This window comes from Balaenoptera musculus, chromosome 6, assembly GCF_009873245.2.
Source record: "Balaenoptera musculus isolate JJ_BM4_2016_0621 chromosome 6, mBalMus1.pri.v3, whole genome shotgun sequence".
NCBI classification, from domain to species: domain Eukaryota; kingdom Metazoa; phylum Chordata; class Mammalia; order Artiodactyla; family Balaenopteridae; genus Balaenoptera; species Balaenoptera musculus.
Window position 1 is genome coordinate 51,797,844 of NC_045790.1, and position 15,728 is coordinate 51,813,571.

The 15,728-nt window shown below is 38.1% G+C and overlaps 1 protein-coding gene across 7 annotated transcripts in view; it reads left to right on the plus strand.

The window, feature by feature from the left end:
- The window catches only part of FREM1 (FRAS1 related extracellular matrix 1), a 172,795-nt gene that overhangs the window by 20,509 nt on the left and 136,558 nt on the right, over positions 1–15,728 (plus strand). For 6 of the 7 annotated variants that reach the window (XM_036856516.1, XM_036856520.1, XM_036856519.1 and 3 more), the window contains exons 3-7: positions 41–135; positions 2,851–3,152; positions 4,534–4,730; positions 9,377–9,700; positions 10,099–10,207. In XM_036856516.1, coding sequence (XP_036712411.1) covers positions 41–135; positions 2,851–3,152; positions 4,534–4,730; positions 9,377–9,700; positions 10,099–10,207 — 1,027 coding nt within the window. The remainder of the gene's footprint in view (positions 1–40; positions 136–2,850; positions 3,153–4,533; positions 4,731–9,376; positions 9,701–10,098; positions 10,208–15,728) is intronic. The other variant, XM_036856518.1, reaches the window with a different exon arrangement.

Here is a 15,728-nt window from a genome sequence, read left to right on the forward strand (position 1 = left end):
TTTTCTCACAGATATGTATCCATTTCTTCATGTGAACTAGGTCTTTGACTGTCATTTCCTTCCCAATGAAGTAAAGTATACTCACAACGGTTGCCCAATTCTTGATGAAGACACAGTGAAGCTTAGACTTTACAGGTAAGCAGCACAGGAGCATTGTTCATTCCTTAGCAGATAACCACTCTGTGTACTTCTTTTTCTTTGGATAGGTATTATCATGATGGGAGTTACTAGATTTCAAACTAGTAATTCGCAGTAGGAACTGGAGACCTGTGTGGGTGAGGCAAGAATTGTAGCAACCTTCCAGTTACTTTTATTTATATCATCTTCCTTGGGGCATTTCTGTGGCAAATTATTAGCCCTCTCCTGTTTCCCTTTAGAGTTCTTGAACAGGTATCTCTGGTCATTCAATTCCCCACTTATGATGAAAAATGGAGATTATAAACTACAAATTTTTAATGAGAATTAGGAGGAAAATATATTCCAAAAGTGAATGAAATTATTCTTTTTGATTATCAACTGCTTATTTATTAGAAGTGCAATATCTTCTATTTTTCAACATATTGTATTTTAAAAAGGTTCAAAAAATCAATTATAGAGTTGGACAAAGTGACCATATGACCCAGCCGTTCTACTCCTAAATATACATATATACATAAGAAAAATAAAAGATATGTTTACACAAAAATTTATACACAAATGTTTACTGCAGCATGTTTCATAAATGCCCAAAAGTTGAAACAATCTAACTGCTGCATGTGTAAACATGATGTGGTATATCCATACAATGGAATATTATTCAGCCATAAAAAGGAATGAAGTACTGATACATGCTACAATAAGGATGAACCTTGAAAACATTATGCTAAGTGAAAGAAGTCTGACACAAAAGGTCACATATTGTATAATTTCATTTATATGATATGCCTAGAAAAGGCAAATCCATAAAGACAAAGTGGATTAGCGGTTGCCAGCTGTTGAGGGAGGGGTGAATGGGGAGTGAATGCTCATGGGTGTGGATTTTTATGGGGGAGGTCATAAAAATGTTCTGGAATTAGGGAGCCTGATGGTTGTATAACCTTATGAATATACTAGAAACCACTGTATTATAAACTTTAAAAAGGTAAATTTTAGGGTATGTGAATTATATCTAAATAAAAAGTTAATTTAAAATTACATAGCACAGGGAGATCAGCTCGGTGCTTTGTGACCACCTAGAGGGGTGGGATAGGGAGGGTGGGAGGGAGACTTAAGAGGGAGGGGATATGGGGATATATGTATATGTATAGCTGATTCACTTTGTTATAGAGCAGAAACTAACACACCATTGTAAAGCAATTATACTCCAATAAGGATGTTAAAAAATATATAAGCTCATGGTTATGGTATTGCTCACTTCATAGAAGCAACTGAGAATTCAGTGTAGGTGGAGTAGGCCTATATAGTTTTTTACTTGGTTTTTGTTGCTTTTAAGAGTATTTGGCTAAAATACGGCATCATGAATTTCCCTTAAGTACTAGACTAATATGAGCCTAGAGTATTGTAGCACAGTGAATCATCCTATAAACACTTATGATCATCTACTATAGGTTAGGCCCATGCTAGACATAGGAAACAAAAACATGAGGAGACATAGACTGGTTCTCATGGTCTCATGCAAAAGATGGGTCGCTAACTGTGATTCAGAATGACAAGTGCCGAAAGAGAGGGGTGAACCAAATGCTGTGCTCAGGAAATGCGATGGCACCAAAGGATTCCTTAGGAAGCTATGCAATCAGTATACAAGGCTGTTTGATTTTCCTAAGACTTTAAAGTTAAAAAACAAATTAGCTTCAAAGAGCTTGCTGGGAAGGGCTGGAAAAGCTAATGAATTCTAGCTGTTCCTACTTCTTTCTTCCTTGAGTTTCTAAGGGATGGGGAGGGTAGAGGAGCACACATGAAGGGCAGAGTTAGAGGACCTGTCAATTTCCCTGGTCTTGAGGATTTAAAATAGAATGATCAGAGGAGGTGGAGGCAGAAAATCAGAGAGCATGTTTATTTTATTACCCTCTTACCTCGACTCTAGCCCTTTAGGCAAGCTACTTGACCTCCCTGTGCCTCAGTTTCCTTATCTGTAAAATGGGATTAACAACACTTATGATAGATTCCTGTGAAGACTGAATGATATACTCTTCATAAAGAGTTTAGTATCTGCCTGGGCCATCATGAAAGCACATCAGTTAGGAGCTGCATTATTGATACACACCCATCACCCATTAATTTTCTCCCTTCAGTAAAGAATGGCAACCCATATCTGCTAGTCTTTGTAAGTATCCAGAAAACATAGTCGCTAAGGGAATGAAGGGAATGGAGGTAACAATCACTGAATACCCTTTATATGCCAAACGCTGAGCAGAGCACCCCAACTAGACTGTAAATGACTCTTCATGTAGTGGCATTTCTGAAGAGCAAAAAGGCCTTGATGCTTCAGAGAGCCCTCACCCCCTCACTCCTGAATTAAAAGTCAATCCATAAATTATACATGCTGGATACTCTTAAATTGCACACATGCTAGAGATGGGACTCTGAGCTCATAGCAGTCATTAAATACCAGCATCGATGATGGATTTGAGAGAAGGTGTTAAAAGAAGGGTCATTGGAATGGGAAGTTACAGAAAAAGGAGTTGACACCAAGGTAAGGAGAAGAAGGGAAAAGAAGAGAGAGGTTGGGAGTAGAGTATAAAATAAAATCCAAGCTCTACCTGATACACTGATTGTGTGAAAGCCAATCTTTAAGCTTCCGGCCAAGTTAGTACACAATATCAGAAGTACCTGGGCACCAATAACATTGCCTTTGCTCTGTTCTGTCCACAGATTGACTGAGACAGACACCTTCACGGAAACCTTTATCCTGCGGGTCTATCTCCTGGAACCAGACTGTAACATCATCCGTATGAGTGACAATGTACTGGAGGTGTCTGAATTCTATGGCTTGTCCCGGGCCATTGATAAAAACCTGCTCAGATTTGATTATGAGAGGACGGCTAGTCTGGAGTGTACAGTCAGGCTGGACCCTGTGGGAACTCGGCTGCCAGCCCATGGCCAGCTGGTTCTGGTGGAGCCCCGGCCGGAAGAACCTCGTGGAGACCAGCCACACAGTTTTTTCCCTGAGTCTCGTATGATATGTTTTAATACTTATCTGGATGTTACTAAAACTGACAGATCTGTAAATGGTCATCTTCTACCATGACAAAGAGTTTTACTTAATATAATTTGTAGCTGGTTGAAAAATGCAAGTTAGTGGTTAAGAGTGCAGACTTTGGAATTGGAAAAACCCGGGCTTGAAAACTGCCTCTGCTGTTTATTCCCTGTGTGCTTTTAGGCGAGTTATTTAACCCGTCTAAGTCTCTGTAAAATGGGCAAGGATAGTGGCTGTTCCATAGGGTTGTATAAAGATGGGAGTGAATGAGATCACACACACACACACAAAGCGCTTAACACAGTGTCTGGCTCATAGCAAGCGCTCAGTAACCGTCAGCTGTTATTATTAATAGCAGATAGCAATGGCAGTGGTAGCAAAAGTAGTTGGTGAATTTACTAAGTGTTACTAGACTTGGAGCAGGTTTGAGGTAGAGCTGGTGGGCAGCAGCCATGGTTTAAAGCAGGAAGGGTTAATGGGTAACGTTCTTTCTGTTATTCATTTAATTATCACATTTTGGGCACCTCCTAGATGCATAATAGTGTTCTAGGCACTGTGGGAAGACCAAAAAATATAAGGGAAAATCATGATCACAGTAATACCTTGAATTTGGACAGAAACTTATAGCTGAAAACATGCACAATAAGTCATCTCATTTAGTCTTCACAGCCTTCTGGGTAGGAAGTAGGATACCCATTTTGTACATCAGGGAAATGTGCAAAAGGCCACTAGAAAAATAAGTGGCCTGTGAGTATCATATACTGTGCAGGAGTGAAAAATGCAGTCAGACAGAGACAAAAGACTATGTACTGGAGAGATGACTGTGGTTTTCAGTGGGAGACAGCAGGTTGGTTCAGGTGGTCAATGAATATTTGAATAAGAAAGGTTTGGTAAAAAGATAAAGTTGACTTGAAAGGGTTTGCAGGATTTGAGTGTGTGGCAAGCAGTATGGGGAGTGAATTTCAGTGAGTAGAATATTCTAGCAGAGATGGCATGATGGGACCATGGAAGTGGATGCTGTGAAGGAAAACCAGAGCAGGACAGTGGAAGGCCTACAGTGAGCCTATTAGTCAGAGATGGTCCAGCACCAGAAAATGCATTTTATATATTTTTTCTCTGGGTCACTTGTGGTGGTTAAGAAAACCTGACTGGACAATTGGTCAACTGTCCTTTTCAGTAAAGACAATGACAGGTTTTCAAGAAAATGACAACCTACTCAGTGAATGATTGGAGGGTACACGTGAGTAGTCTTTGGGCAGTGAGAGGGAATAAGTACCCATGGGAGGGAGGATGGGTTTTTAAACTGTACAATCATTAATGTACAAGTGGCTCTCTTAATTCACTGCTGTACATTCTAGAACTGGGAACAGAACTGAAGTGTCCAGGTGGCAGATGTCCCCTGGGACTGAAGAAGATAGGAAGTCTCAAAGTGAGCTGTGAGGAGTTCTTGCTGTCGGGGCTTCGATATCAACATCTGAGTCCTCCTTCTCCGCACATTGATTACATCTCCATCCGACTGGACCTCACAGATAGCAGGAGTAAAATCATATACAAGGTAGAGTCTGTGGGGTTATGTGTCTGTGTCCCCAGCTGATCCACAGCAAGAAAGCCAGTTCCACGGGGGCGCTCGTGCTGGTTCCTGTATGGTTGTGGGTAGAACAACTTAGCGAACTGCAGACTTGTTCTGCCAGTAAGTGCTTGAAACAGTAGCTTTTGTATGTAATATCAGTACATAGTTTCCCTTCTCTGGCTCTCTTGTAACTCTATCATCACTAAAGCAACTTAGAAAGGACCTGGGTCAGGTTACATGCTAACTTTCTTCTCCCGTTCCCTTCTGTATTCTTCAACTTCCCATTTCTGCGTTTGTAACTCCCACACTTTGATACTTCGTTTAATCCTTTATTAGAACCTCTTTTCATCTGTTAGAGGAAGTCAGAGGGTCCACACACCCGCTCTGCAAGGCCACAGGAATCTGGGAGAGAGGGGGAGCTCAGTCCCACTTTTATAGCTGTAGCAGATGATATCATTTTCACTCTTTCAAACTTAGAGATGGAGGACTGGGTTGTCAAGGAGACAGCCCCCCAAAGGCTTTCTGCATCTTCCAGTCTCTTTTACATGCTCCTGCCCTTTCTTTCCTTTGATCTCTTCCCATTGAAATGATGACAGAAAGTGAAATCAGCCTATATGAGAGATTTGACATGCTTTTCTCTTTTTTTTTATTTTATAAATTTATTTATTTTATTTTTGGCTGTGTTGGGTCTTCGTTGCTGTATGCGGGCTTTACTCTAGTTGTGGCGAGCGGGGGCTACTCTTCGTTGTGGTGTACAGGCTCTAGGCGCGAGGGCTTCAGTAGTTGTGGCACGTGGGCTCAGTAGTTGTGGCTCGCAGGCCCTAGAGCGCAGGCTCAGTAGTTGTGGCGCACGGGCTTAGTTGCTCTGCGGCATGTGGGATCTTCCCGGACCAGGGCTTGAACCTGTGTCCCCATTGGCAGGCGGATTCTTAACCACTGCGCCACCAGGGAAGCCCAACATGCTATTCTCTTAATTCATGTACGCTGTAATGTGTTTATTTGGGAAGCTGGGGTGACTGTGTACCTGCTGAAACAGCTCAGATTTTGTGCTGATTTAAGATGATCTGAGATGACATTTGTGGAAGACCTCTGTCTTTCACAGGCTGACTTCTCACTAGGATTTCTCCTAACAGACCCAGTCAAATATTGAACATTATTACCACAGGAATTAATAAAACACGGAATGATAAGGAAATGAGTAAACAGGATTATAGAATTTTATAATTGAGATTTGGAAAAACTGTGAGGTAGTCTGGTCAAACTGATCAGGTAAATCACTTGGGGAGCTTTGAAAGAATAGATTTGAGTCTAACATTAACAGTTAAGAGCCTGACTTTGGGCCCAGGTTGCCTGGGTTCAAATGTTAACTCGCTGTGTGACTTTGTACTTTATGCCTCATTTTAAAAATCTTAAAATGGGCATAGTAGTACTTACTTCTTATCGAGAGGATTAAATGAGATAATGCTTACAAAGCACTTGGCACAAAGCTGGACACGTAATAACCTCTATACATATTTTGCTAGTGAAAAAACTGATCATCAGCCAGGTTTGGAAATAACTGGCTTAGCCCAAGCCCCTTATTTTATAGTGGTAGCCAGAGAAATCGCGAACCTTGACTATACATGCCTGGCTGAGTCAAGACTAAACTCTACGTCTCTTAACGACTAGTACATGTCTTCTGTTTGTTTTGATGTGAAACTCCTTTCTCTTTTAATGCTTTTTTATATCTGTAAAAAAAAATTAGAGCCATTTTTCTTCCTCATTGATTTTTCTTCTTTTTCCTCTGTATATTGATATAGGGTTTTGTTTATGTTTTCAGATCAGTTTTATTAGGAGTTTCCCCTTTAAAATGACCTTCTTGTATTATTTAGAATAAACCTATTCCATAGTCAATTTGGCATGTCACAAACAGATATAAAAGTAATATGCTCAACAGCAGAGGATATTTTTTAAAAAGCCCAGAAAGAAAAATAAGAAAACAAAACTAGGGGTATTTCTACCATTTTTATATATATACACACTTTTACACACACATACACAAACACACACACAGAGTGAGTGGGGAGGCATGCACACCAGAGTTAGTTTATGGAACTGAATTTATACTATATTTGGAGTTTTGTGTCTTGTTATTTTATTATTTTTATGCTGGTATAGTCCATCCTCATCAAGTGACTAAATGACTGTTCACCCGTAATTTCTTATAGATTTTAAAACATTTTCCTGTTTATATTTGCCTTTTTATTCTGCCTGAAATGAATTTTATCGTATTGTGAAACACGGAACAGTTTTTTCCAAGTGGCCAAAATTTTTAACACTATTTGTTGAATAATGGACATGTTTCCCGTCGATTTTAGATGAGTCTTCTATTGTATAGAAAGATATTATGTGTCTATTTCAAGGCTAGCTCTTTTGTTCCTTAGATTTGCCTACCTATTCTTGTGCCAGTACCATATTGTTCTAAATATAAAAGGTCTATAATAGACTTTAACATTTTGCAGGCAAGTCCTTCCTCATAGCGATGAGTCCTTCGTCTTCAAAATTTTCTTATCCATTCTCACCTATTCTTAGTTCTAGATAAATAATTAAATATTTATGTTAGTTTTTTTGAAAAGCCCCTAAATATTTTTATCAGGATTGGATTAAAACTATAAATTATTTTGGGAAGAATTGGAATATTGGAACATTTACCATATTGAGTTGTCTCATCCGGACAAAAGTTATCTAACTTCATCGAGGCAAATGATATTTGATATGTTTCTGTAAAGTTTGTAGTTTTCTTCATGTCAGTTGTGCACACTTAAGTCCAGTCCTAGGCAATTTGTTTTTGTAAAATTATTATGACTAGTCTTCTTTTCCTCCACTATTTCTTCTCATTGGTTACCAATGACAGATAAGAGAGCTATTACTTGGACTAATCTTCTTTTGTCTGGCCTCTTTCTTGAATTCAATTATTCTAAAAAATTTTCAATTCTTTGGGCTTTTAAAGACCATAGTTACATCTTTCACTAATGATGATAATTTTTTCCTTTCTTTTTCAATAATTATTCCTCTTTTTTCTACTCTTTTCTCCACTGGTTTGGCCAGAATAGTATTAGATATAGTGATGCTTATAAGAATCTTAGTCTTGTACATTTTATCACTGTCAACTGCCCACACTGTCCTTTTTAATGTTTCTTGCCTTGAATTCATCTCTCTTTGAAATTCTTATGGTTACAACTGCAAACTTTACATGATAAGTTAGGGTCATCCTTTTACTTTTAATCTTTGTATATAATTTTAAGTGCCTCTCTGGTAAGGCAGATATAATTGGATATTTAAATTTCAGAATATTTGTCTTGAACAAGAGAATATAGGCTATATTTCTGTAATAATGGATATCTGGGTTTTTTTCTATCATCTTGTTTTCTGCTTTCTTGCTAGTTAAAAGAAATTATCTTGCACTCTAGTTTATATTTTCTTAGCCTTTATCTTTACTTATTTGAAAAATCTTTATCCCACTTTAAAATTTATTTCTAAATTTAAAAAATTCTTTAACCTATATTTTTAACATTTAAAGTAAAAAATGAAGTCTTTTGCCTCCTTCCTATATATTATGAGGATTGATCCTATTTATCCTTTCTCACTGCAATTACTCACCAGCAGTCTTGGTTAATATAATCTGCAACTTTAGTTCCAGTTTATCATTTTTATACCTTATGATTGCTTGCATCATCTTTTATTTCAAGTACACTCTTTTGATATTTGTATCCATTTTGTTAGTATGTTTCAAATAACATTTATTTAGGCTTAACTCTAGGTTTAATTGGTCTTATTGTTCGGCACCAGTCCTTTCATACTGTAATTTCCCCATTCTTGTTTAAATTATAAATCTTCAAATGTTTTTCAATGGCTTGTGAAGACTAAATAGTGTAAACTCTGTGCTGTCTCAGCATAACACTCCTTTGTCTTTATAAACCACGCAGTGAGAAGGGGGTGGGGTTGTCTTTTTCTGTTTCTCTCTCTTTTTGAGTCTTGCTGGCTAGGGGGTGGGTGGTTTGGAGAAGTTTGTAGAGAGAGGTCTTATTTGACCAGGCACTGATGGAATATGACTTCATGCTCTCTGAGTCTGGCAGATGTTTCAAGCTGCTTCTTAGTCTCGGGGCAATTTCATGGTTCCTCTGGAGATCCCCCATTGCGAAGGTCTCTCATCTTGGGAGAGTACATTTCTAGCCTTATTGGTCAATTGCAATTCCCCCCGACGCTCCTAGGATATGATTTCCACTTCCAGGTTCTTTCTGCTCAGATTCTTTGGCTTCTCACAGATGCACCCTAAAGGTCAGGGTCCAGGATGACCCTAGAGCAACCCTCTGTCCCACTTGCTCCACATCTGAGAGCACTCGTATATTCCTTCCTGCCGCAAACAAGGACTAGAGACTGATCCCAGCACAGATACCATTATTCTTCTGCCTCTGGCCACTGAGCTTCCTCAGGTATGAGCCCAGCATTAGCTCTCTGTGTGCTCCACCAGTAAAAGACACGTATTTAGGCTGGCGTGAAGGAAATTTGTGTTAAATATCATACTATTTACCCTGATTTTATAGCATCATTTATATTGTTTCCCCCTTCATCTTTTCTTTCTCCTTCAAAAGTCAGAGAGTGTGTGGTTACCCGTCTATATCAGAGCTGGCATTCCTAATCAGATTCCAAGGGCTGCATTCATGGCCATGTCTATTCTGGAAGTGGATCAGTTCATCCTGACCTCTTTGACTACATCAGTTCTGGACTGTGAAGAGGATGAGACCCCCAAACCCTTGCTGGTGTTCAACGTTACTAAAGCCCCGCTCCAAGGCTATGTGACTCACCTGTGGGATCACACCAGACCGGTGTCCTCCTTCACCTGGAAAGATCTAAGCGACATGCAAATTGCCTATCAGCCACCAAACAGCAGCCATTCTGAGAGGAGACATTATGAGGTAAGAAGGAAGAGAGACAAAGCTGCTAGCCTATGTGGTATTCACAGAGTCATTGAAGAGGCTCCGCCAGTGGAGAACCACTGCTTTGAGAGAGGCTCTCGTGGTCTGATGCTGGACTGACATAGTCTTCTGAGCAAATGCAGGGAAACATGTCTAGCATATTTGCTTATTTCGGGTTAAGAACTTCTTTCACAGAGAGGAAAAGTTAAAAACGCTGATAAACTAAGGAGCAAGACCTACAGCCTGAAAAAGTGAGATTAGGTTGTCAAAAATGAGCTCAGGCAACAGAAGAAACCTGAATCAGTTTTGCCTCCATCTGTGGTGGATAGCCCAGAAATAATGGTATTTTATATTATAAATGGTCAATGTGTGGTTCATATGCAATTGTTCGTTTACAGGTGGAGTTGGAAGTATATGACTTCTTCTTTGAAAGGAGTGCACCTATTACAGTCCACATCTCCATCAGAACAGCAGACACAAATGCCCCGAGAGTGTCCTGGAACACAGGTGAAGTGCAATATAGGAGTCAAACAACATAGCCTTGAAGGGAAGACAAGAAAGTATATGGGTCAGGAAAAAAAGGTAGCTTTATTCCCATTTTACACATGAGGCAACTGAAACCAGACAGGTTATGGGTATCAGATAGTTATTTTTTTGGTTTTGTTTTTCCTGCTGTCAGGGTGAGAAATTTAAATCCAGGATTCTTGTGTCCTGAAACTAAGTTCTTTCCTTTAGAGGAGATAAGCCAAAAGATCCCTTTCCACTGATTGAGGCAAAAAAAGTGACTATTTGTGACATTGAGCATAGTTGGACTGGGAGAGGAAAGGTCTCCAACTCAAAATTGTTCAGAAGGATCGAAGGAAGGCGTAGACTGTAATCCATTGTCTTATTGTTAAGTTGGGTTGCATGGAAATGAAAATGCATAAGTGAGAGTTTAAACTGCTTTTATTTTTTTAAATTGTGTAACTGACTTACAATTTTATATTAGTTTCAGGTGTACAACATAGTGATTCAATATTTTTATATATTATACTCCATTTAAAGTTATTATAAAGTATTGGCTGTATTCTCTAGGCTGTACAATATATTCTTGTATCTTATTTATTTTACCCATAGTAGTTTGTACCTCTTAATCCCCTCTCCCTATCTTGCCCCTCCCCACTTCCCTTTCCCCACTGGTAACCCATAGTTCTGTATATCTCTGAGTTTGTTTCTGTTTTTTCATATTCATTTATTTTTTAGACTCCACATATAAGTGATAACATTGAGTATTTGTCTCTCTCTGACTTATTTCACTAAGCATAATATGCTCTTAAGTCCATCCACGTTGTGGCAAATGTCAGAATCTCATTCTTTATTATGGCTGAGTAATATTCCATTATATATATAAACCACATCTTCTTTACCCATTCATCTGTTAATGGACACTTGGGTTGCTTTCATATTGTGGCTATTGTAAATAATGCTGCTATGAACACTAGGGTGCATCTATCTTTTCCAATTAGCATTTTTGTTTTATTCAGGTATACCCAAGTAGTGTAATTGCTGGGTCACATGGCAATTTTATTTTTAGCGTTTTGAGAAACCTCCGTACTGTTTTCCTTGGTGGCTGCACCAATTTACATTCCCACCAACAGTGTACGAGTGTTCTCTTTTCACCACATCCTTGCCAACATTTTGTTATTTGCATTGTTTTTGATAGACATTCTGACAGGTGTGAAGTGATATATCATTGGGGTTTTGATATGCATTTCTCTGATGACTAGCAATGTTGAGCATCTTTTCATGTGCCTGATTGCCATCTGTATGTCTTCTTGGGAAAAATGTTAATTCAGGTCTTCTGACCATTTTTTTTTTTAAACATCTTTATTGGAATATAATTGCTTTACAATGGTGTCTTAGTTTCTGCTTTATAACAAAGTGAATCAGTTATACATATACATATATCCCCATATCTCCTCCCTCTTGCATCTCCCTCCCTCCCACCCTCCCAATCCCACCCCTCTAGGTGGTCACAAAGCACTGAGCTGATCTCCCTGTACTATGCAGCTTCTTCCCACTAGCTATCTATTTTACATTTGGTAGTGTATATATGTCCATGCCACTCTCTCACTTTGTCCCAGCTTACCCTTCCCCCTCCCCATATCCTCAAGTCCATTCTCTAGTAGTTCTGCGTCTTTATTCCTGTCTTGCTCCTAGGTTCTTCGTGCCCTTTTTTTTTTTTTTTTAGATTCCATATATATGTGTTAGCATACTGTATTTGTTTTTCTCTTTCTGACTTACTTCACTCTGTATGACAGACTCTAGGTCCATCCACCTCACTACAAATGACCCAATTTCATTTCTTTTTATGGCTGAGTAATATTCCATTGTATATATGTGCCACATATTCTTTATCCATTCATCTGTTGATGGACACATAGGTTGCTTCCATGTCCTGCCTATTGTAAATAGAGCTGCAATGAACATTGTGGTACCTGACTCTTTTTGCATTATGGTTTTCTCAGGGTATATGCCCAGTAGTGGGATTGCTGTGTCATATGGTAGTTCTATTTTTAGTTTTTTAAGGAACCTCCATACTGTTCTCCATAGTGGCTGTATCAATTTACATTCCCACCAACAGTGCAAGAGGGTTCACTTTTCTCCACACCCTCTCCACCATTTATTGTTTGTAGATTTTTTGATGATGGCCATTCTGACCGGTGTGAGATGATATCTCATTGTAGTTTTGATTTGCATTTCTCTAATGATTAATGATGTTGAGCATTCTTTCATGTGTTTGTTGGCAATCTGTATATCTTCTTTGGAGAATGTCTATTTAGGTCTTCTGCCGATTTTTGGATTGGGTTGTTTGTTTTTTTGATATTGAGCTGCATGAGCTGCTTGTAAATTTTGGAGATTAATCCTTTGTCAGTTGCTTCATTTGCAAATATTTTCTCCCATTCTGAGGGTTATCTTTTCATCTTTTTTATGGATTCCTTTGCTGTGCAAAAGCTTTTAAGTTTCATTAGGTCCCATTTGTTTCTTTTTGTTTTTATTTCCATTTCTCTAGGAGGTGGGTCAAAAAGGATCTTGCTGTGATTTATGTCATAGAGTGTTGTGTCTATGTTTTCCTCTAAGAGTTTGATAGTGTCTGGCCTTACATTTAGGTCTTTAATCCATTGTGAGTTTATTTTTGTGTATGGTGTTAGGGAGTGTTCTAATTTCATTCTTTTCCATGTAGCTGTCCAGTTTTCCCAGCACCACTTATTGAAGAGGCTGGCTTTTCTCCACTGTATATTCTTGCCTCCTTTATCAAAGATAAGGTGACCATATGTGCGTGGGTTTATCTGTGGGCTTTCTATCCTGTTCCATTGATCTATGTTTCTGTTTTTGTGCCAGTACCATACTGTCTTGATTACTGTAGCTTTGCAGTAGTACAGTCTGAAGTCAGGGAGCCTGTTTCCTCCAGCTCCATTTTTCTTTCTCAAGATTGCTTTGGCTATTCGGGGTCTTTTGTGTTTCCATACAAATTGTGAAATTTTTTGTTCTAGTTCTGTGAAAAATGCCAGTGGTAGTTTGATAGGGATTGCATTCCATTTGTAGATTGCTTTCGGTAGTATAGTCATTTTCACAATGTTGATTCTTCCAATCTAAGAACATGGTATATCTCTCCATCTGTTGGTATCATCTTTAATTTCTTTCATCAGTGTCTTATAGTTTTCTGCATACAGGTCTTTTGTCTCCTTAGGTAGGTTTATTCCTAGATATTTTATTCTTTTTGTTGCAGTGGTAAATGGGAGTGTTTTCTTAATTTCACTTTCAGATTTTTCATCATTAGCGTATAAGAATGCCAGAGATTTCTGTGCATTAATTTTGTATCCTGCTACTTTACCATATTCATTGATTAGCTCTAGTAGTTTTCTGGTAGCATCTTTATGATTCTCTATGTATAGTATCGTGTCATCTGCAGTGAGAGCTTAACTTCTTCTTTTCCGATTTGGATTCCTTTTATTTCTTTTTCTTCTCTGATTGCTGTGGCTAAAACTTCCAAAACTATGTTGAATAATAGTGGTGAGAGTGGGCAACCTTGTCTTGTTCCTGATCTTAGTGGAAATGGTTTCAGTTTTTCACCATTGAGGATGATGTTGGCTGTGGGTTTGTCATATAAGGCTTTTATTATGTTGAGGTAACTTCCTTCTATGCCTACTTTCTGGAGAGTTTTTATCATAAATGGGTGTTGAATTTTGTCAAAAGCTTTCTCTGCATCTACTGAGATGATCATATGCTTTTTCTCTGTCAATTTGCTAATATGGTGTATCACATTGATTGATAGGCGTATATTGAAGAATCCTTGCATTCCTGGGATAAACCCCACTTGATCATGGTGTATGATCCTTTTAATGTGCTGTTGGATTCTATTTGCTAGTATTTTGTTGAGGATTTTTGCATCTATATTCATCAGTGATATTGGCCTGTAGTTTTCTTTCTTTGTGACATCTTTGTCTGGTTTTGGTATCAAGGTGATGGTGGCCTCGTAGAATGAGTTTGGGAGTGTTCCTCCCTCTGCTATATTTTGGAAGAGTTTGAGAAGGATAGGTGTTAGCTCTTCTCTAAATGTTTGATAGAATTCACCTGTGGAGCCATCTGGCCCTGGGCTTTTGTTTGTTGGAAGATTTTAAATCACAGTTTCAATTTCAGCACTTGTGATTGGTCTGTTTATATTTTCTATTTCTTCCTGGTTCAGTCTCTGAAGGTTGTGAATTTCTAAGAATTTGTCCATTTCTTCCAGGTTGTCCATTTTATTGGCATATAGTTGCTTATAGTAATCTCTTATGATGCTTTGTATTTCTGCAGTGTCAGTTGTTACTTCTCCTTTTTCACTTCTAATTCTGTTGATTTGAGTCTTCTCCCTTTTTTTCTTGATGAGTCTGGCTAATGGTTTATCAATTTTGTTTATCTTCTCAAAGAACCAGCTTTTAGTTTTATTGATCTTTGCTATTGTTTCCTTCATTTCTTTTTCATTTATTTCTGATCTGATCTTTATGATTTCTTTCCTTTTGCTAACTTTGGGTTTTTTTGTTCTTCTTTCTCTATTTAGTTTAGGTGTAAGTTTAGGTTGTTTATTTGAGATGTCTCTTGTTTCTTAAGGTAGGATTGTATTGCTATAAACTTCCCTGTTAGAACTGCTTTTGCTGCATCCCATAGGTTTTGGGTCATCGTGTTTTCATTGTCATTTGTTTCTAGGTATTTTTTGATTTGCTCTTTGATTTCTTCAGTGATCTCTTGGTTATTAAGTAGTGTATTGTTTAGCCTCCATGTGTTTGTATTTTTTTACAGATTTTTTCCTGTAATTGATATCTAGTCTCATTTCAATTTTCTTAAATTTACCAAGGCTTGATTTGTGACCCAAGATTTGATCTATCCTGGAGAATGTTCCATGAGCACTTGAGAAAAATGTGTATTCTGTTGTTTTGGGATGGAATGTCCTATAAATATCAATTAAGTCCATCTTGTTTAATGTATCATTTAAAGCTTGTGTTTCCTTATTTATTTTCATTTTGGATGATCTGTCCATTGGTGAAAGTGGGGTGTTAAAGTCCCCTACTATGATTGTGTTACTGTCAATTTCCCCTTTTATGGCTGTTAGTATTTGCCTTATGTATTGAGGTGTTCCTATGTTGGGTGCATAAATATTTACAATTGTTATACCTTCTTCTTGGATTGATCCCTTGATCATTATGTAGTTTCCTTGTTTAGTTCTTGTAATAGTCGTTGTTTTAAAGTCTATTTTGTCTGATATGAGAATTGCTACTCCAGCTTTTGATTTCCATTTGCATGGAGTATCTTTTTCCATCCCCTCATTTTCAGTGTGTATGTGTCCCTAAGTCTGAAGTGGGTCTTTTGTAGACAGCATATATATGGGTCTTGTTTGTATATCCATTCAGTCAGTCAATGTCTTTAGTTGGAGCATTTAATCCATTACATTTAAGGTAATTACCTATATGTATGTTCCTATTACCATTTTCTTAATTGTTTTGGGTTTGGT